Raw genomic sequence first — 4081 nt, forward strand, 5'->3', positions numbered from 1 at the left:
TGCCCAGTGAGCGACGCCCGCGCAAAGCCGAGGCGTTTGACCAATGGGAAGCCAGCGCGGGATACTGTTACTCAACTTCCTGTTTGAGGGGCGGTCCTTTTCAGGAGCGCGGGTACGTGACACGTCCTACACCCAATGAACGGAGGCCACAGAGAGCCGTGGCCCTTCCCAACAAAGGAGGGGAATAATTGTCGACGCGACTCTGCCGGTAGAGAGCTTTTTTGGACCTGGCTTGTTTTCCCGTCTTTTTCTGCCTTCTGCCCCATCCATCCGTCCTTCGGAGAGTTGGTTTTGGTCTGCCGGATCGCTTGGCCTTGCCTGCTGGCGCTCGCTGCCTTGTCCGCTCATGCTGGTTGGCGTCTGCCTTCATCCTTCGTCCCAGGTACTTGGAGTGGCCTCGTGGTTGCGGGTTCAAGTCCCGCCGGTCCAGGACGTCGGAGACCACACGAGGTGGACAGGTTCGAGATAGCTCTGGTTTTCAGCTAATCTTCCCTCGAGCTGGGAACCTTCAATAAAGACCATTGAGGTCCATCTTCTTTTGGGTATTTGTGTGTGTCCTTGGGCCCCATCTATAAGTAGGAATTGTAAAGTGCCTGTGTTCATTGTACATTGCATTTGTTATAGTCACGATAACTCTGTCCTTACGTGCTCCCCTCGTTCCCCCGATTATTGTAAATAAATACCCCTCTTGTTAAATGTATCAGCTCGTTTCTGTGTTTCTTTCATTGGCTTAGCATGGTGCATGTTGGGCAATTGGGAAGTGGCAAATTGTGCATTTGGACCGACGGATCACAGTAACCATCCGCTCGGGTTACGCACGGTTCGAGCACGCGAACTGCTTGTTCCGCTCGAGGCCTGCCGAGGGTGTGAATACCCCGGTCGCTTTGCTGCGTGGATACTTAGGTATATTGAAGTTGGCAATTAACCTTATTCCACACGGCCGAATTATTGGCGATTCACGGTCCTGTAAGGGACCCGTGCCTTCTCGGAGTTCTCCCAGGAGCACGATCTAGATTCCGGGTGTTCGGTGGAGCCGACACTTATCCACCTTGCGGTCGTGCTTGCAACTGACACCCGGCCCCACAACAATATTAGTTTTCCAATGGTGCCATTTGTATTATTCTTCGACAGTAGGAATGGCTTATGCTTGAGGTCATGCTGGCTGTTCTTTGTGTGATACACACACACACACACACGTACACACATCTATTTTTAGTAAGATATTGAATGATGAGATGTTCTTGCTTGCTTTGCTAATGCTGTGACCTGTGTGATACTTTTTCATTTGTTTCTTGGTGTTGTAGGAGGAAGAGGAAGAGGAAGAAGAACTTGAGGTGAGTAATTATGTTGTCACCCTACCCTGAATCCCCTTCTTATTTATTTTTGGCATGCCTGGCCGGCTGGGTGAGCTTTTCTCAGCGGTGGTTTCAGGACGTGTTGGACATTGAAAAGCTATGGAGTTATTGGCCTCATAGTGGTTACCTTTTGCCTGCAGGCCGGTGGCAGCACTGCATGACCCCACATCCCAATGTACACTTTATAAGAGCCTTTGATGGCCTCAAAACGGACATCAAGGCCAACATGTGGTAGATTAAAACCTTGCCCAGAGTCTGAAGTACTTGCACACAAAATTTGGGGTCTCTCGGTGATTTAGTTCGGCCATGAACAAATAATGTACAAGCACTTGAAAATATGTCGAAAGATTCGGGAAAGCAGCATTCAGCATTCTCAGATGTTATTGTACTTTTTCATGAATCACAAGAATGAGAGTAGAAAATTGATAAATCGTCACAATATGTGGGATTTGAACCTGCAATTCCAGCGTCATAGCTTTGTGATCAGGTGGGGATGCCAAAATGAAATAAGCAAGTTATTCCTCTTGTTCAGTGATCTTCAGCAGCGATTAATACCTTGACAAGGAAAAGCAGCTGCAGGAAAAGATCTAGTCATTTTATCTCCAGCATGGAACCAGCCCAATATGGCTCAATTGGGGGGGGGGAGAGGGGGGCAGGGTGTGGGGGATGATTGCATAATGACGAACAAACCCGAAATAACTTGTTAAATCGGTTGAAAACATTATTAGGGGTGTCTGTGGGGTTTGAAATGGCAAAAGCAAAATACCCACGCTCACAACCTAAATTGCCTGCTTTCTATCCACTTGTGTCGTCTGCCTGTGCTTCTTCCTCCTCTTCTGTCTCGAACTGCCACAATTATTCCCACGTTCTTGTGGGGTTGGCCAGGGGAAGTTTTTGGCCCAATTTTTCATGAACCGGCTGTCTCGGCCTAACATTCGGCTACGTAGGTTTGGGCAGGAATTTGGATTTTTGGGCCATTGTGCCGGTGATAGCTCGCCTACTGTTCATGAATGACACAGTGGGATCTTTAACATACACCAATTAATGCCAGCAGATGGGATTCCCAGTTTAAGGTCCATCTGATTTATTTATTGTTTTTGGCCCCATCTCACTGTGATGAAGAATCACTTAGAAAATTCTAGTATCTGGATTCAGATCTTCGCCAAAATCGAATCAATTCGTCCTTGTCACCCTCCCAACCGGTCCACCACATTTCTTCTGAATCATTCCACAACTTTTTGAGATATTGTCCACACAAACAGACAGGCAGGAGTGAAAACAACTTCTGTCGGAGTGTCGGAGGTAATAAACGCATTCCAGTAAGGAAAATGTCCGTTTTTTAAATATTTTTTATTTGTTAAATTTTTTGTTTTAACTTATTGGACTAACTGTTAACTAATGCTTTGGAAAGCATGTGATGGGACATTGTTTTGTTGGAATTTAATTGCTGGACATGGAATTGGCTTAGCACAATGAACAGAACATGGTCTTCTTGGACCAATCAAGTGGTATATGGAGCATTGTCCTCTGTGATTGGAATAATTTACTTTTTGCCTATTCTGTTCCCAAAAGGACTCGAGAGGCTGGGTCTGTCATGTGTGTGCAGATCTACTTTAATATAGATCGTTCATATTCTCAGATCTAAGGTAATCTATACACCCTCGGTGTTGTATTAAACACTCCGTCTTGTTTATGCTGAGATGAGATGCACATCTTGTGATCATGCAGGATCCTTTAGATGCCCTGCGGGCAGACTGTCGAGCGACGAGCAAATGCACATCTTTCATGGGGGAGTTGGAAACTTGCACAGAACGTGTGAACTCACGTAAAAAGACGGAGGAGACCTGCATGCAGGAACTCATGGATTTGCTGCACTGTGTGGATCATTGTGTGAGCTTGGGGAAATCCATTCCTTTGACTGGTTTAAATTTTAACCCTTTGTGTGAAAATTGGCTGTTTGTTTTTTAATGCTCTTTTCTTCAATCGGTTTCAGTTTTCAACTTTTCCGGATTGTTTTCAATTTTGGGGGCAAAAATTGTTCTCCTTTCACTTTTTGAATGGAATGTATTTATGATTGCGTTTTTAAATATTTTGACTTTGTTTTGCGTTTATTCCACAGGTGGCAAAAAGCCTTTTTCAGAAGTTGAAATGATGACGTTTATTCACGAAACTCCAGCAGCATGTTTAAATCTGGTCCTTCCTTCATTCATTAAAGTATCTTCAAAAGCAATATATCCACTCGTTCTTGCATTTCAGGAAGATTGTGATTGTTCATTCAGGAAACTATGTGGTACCATAATTAATTATATGAATGGTTACTTTGCTCTACTTCAACATTATAGTTGGCAGAAGCTACTCCTCTAGTCTGTTGGTTTTTATTTTTGGGGAGAAAACATTGGAATCTCAAAATACTGGATTTTTGGGACCAATGAGATACTCAAAGTACCAAAATCGAGTCAATTTGTCCTTGTCACACACAACCGGTCCACCAAGTTTCATCTGAATACATCCATAACCTTTGGAGACATCATGCTCCCAGAAAGGGGTGAAAACATACTCTATCCACCTTCGATGGCGGAGGTAACTTCAAGTGAAAAACATACCTGAAAGCTGTTGATAAAGTGGTTGAGTTGGGAACTTGTTGAATTCATTGTATTTTTTTTTTTATTGTATTCTGAGGAAATGCAACTTGTATTGGTTCGAAACAAAATAATATATGTGTATGC

At 44.2% G+C, this 4081-nt stretch overlaps 1 protein-coding gene across 1 annotated transcript in view; it reads left to right on the forward strand.

Moving 5' to 3' along the window:
• Nucleotides 1–3585, forward strand: part of UQCRH (ubiquinol-cytochrome c reductase hinge protein) — an 18899-nt gene extending 15314 nt beyond the window's left edge. The window contains exons 2-4 of the mRNA XM_085885697.1: nt 1305–1334; nt 3084–3245; nt 3475–3585. Of these exons, the coding sequence (XP_085741823.1) occupies nt 1305–1334; nt 3084–3245; nt 3475–3507 (225 nt within the window). The 3' untranslated portion in view covers nt 3508–3585. The remainder of the gene's footprint in view (nt 1–1304; nt 1335–3083; nt 3246–3474) is intronic.
• Nucleotides 3586–4081: the final 496 nt, after the last annotated feature.

This window comes from Eptatretus burgeri, chromosome 6, assembly GCF_056783735.1.
Source record: "Eptatretus burgeri isolate ZD-2024b chromosome 6, Ebu_testis_v1, whole genome shotgun sequence".
In the NCBI taxonomy this organism is placed as follows: Eukaryota; Metazoa; Chordata; class Myxini; order Myxiniformes; family Myxinidae; genus Eptatretus; species Eptatretus burgeri.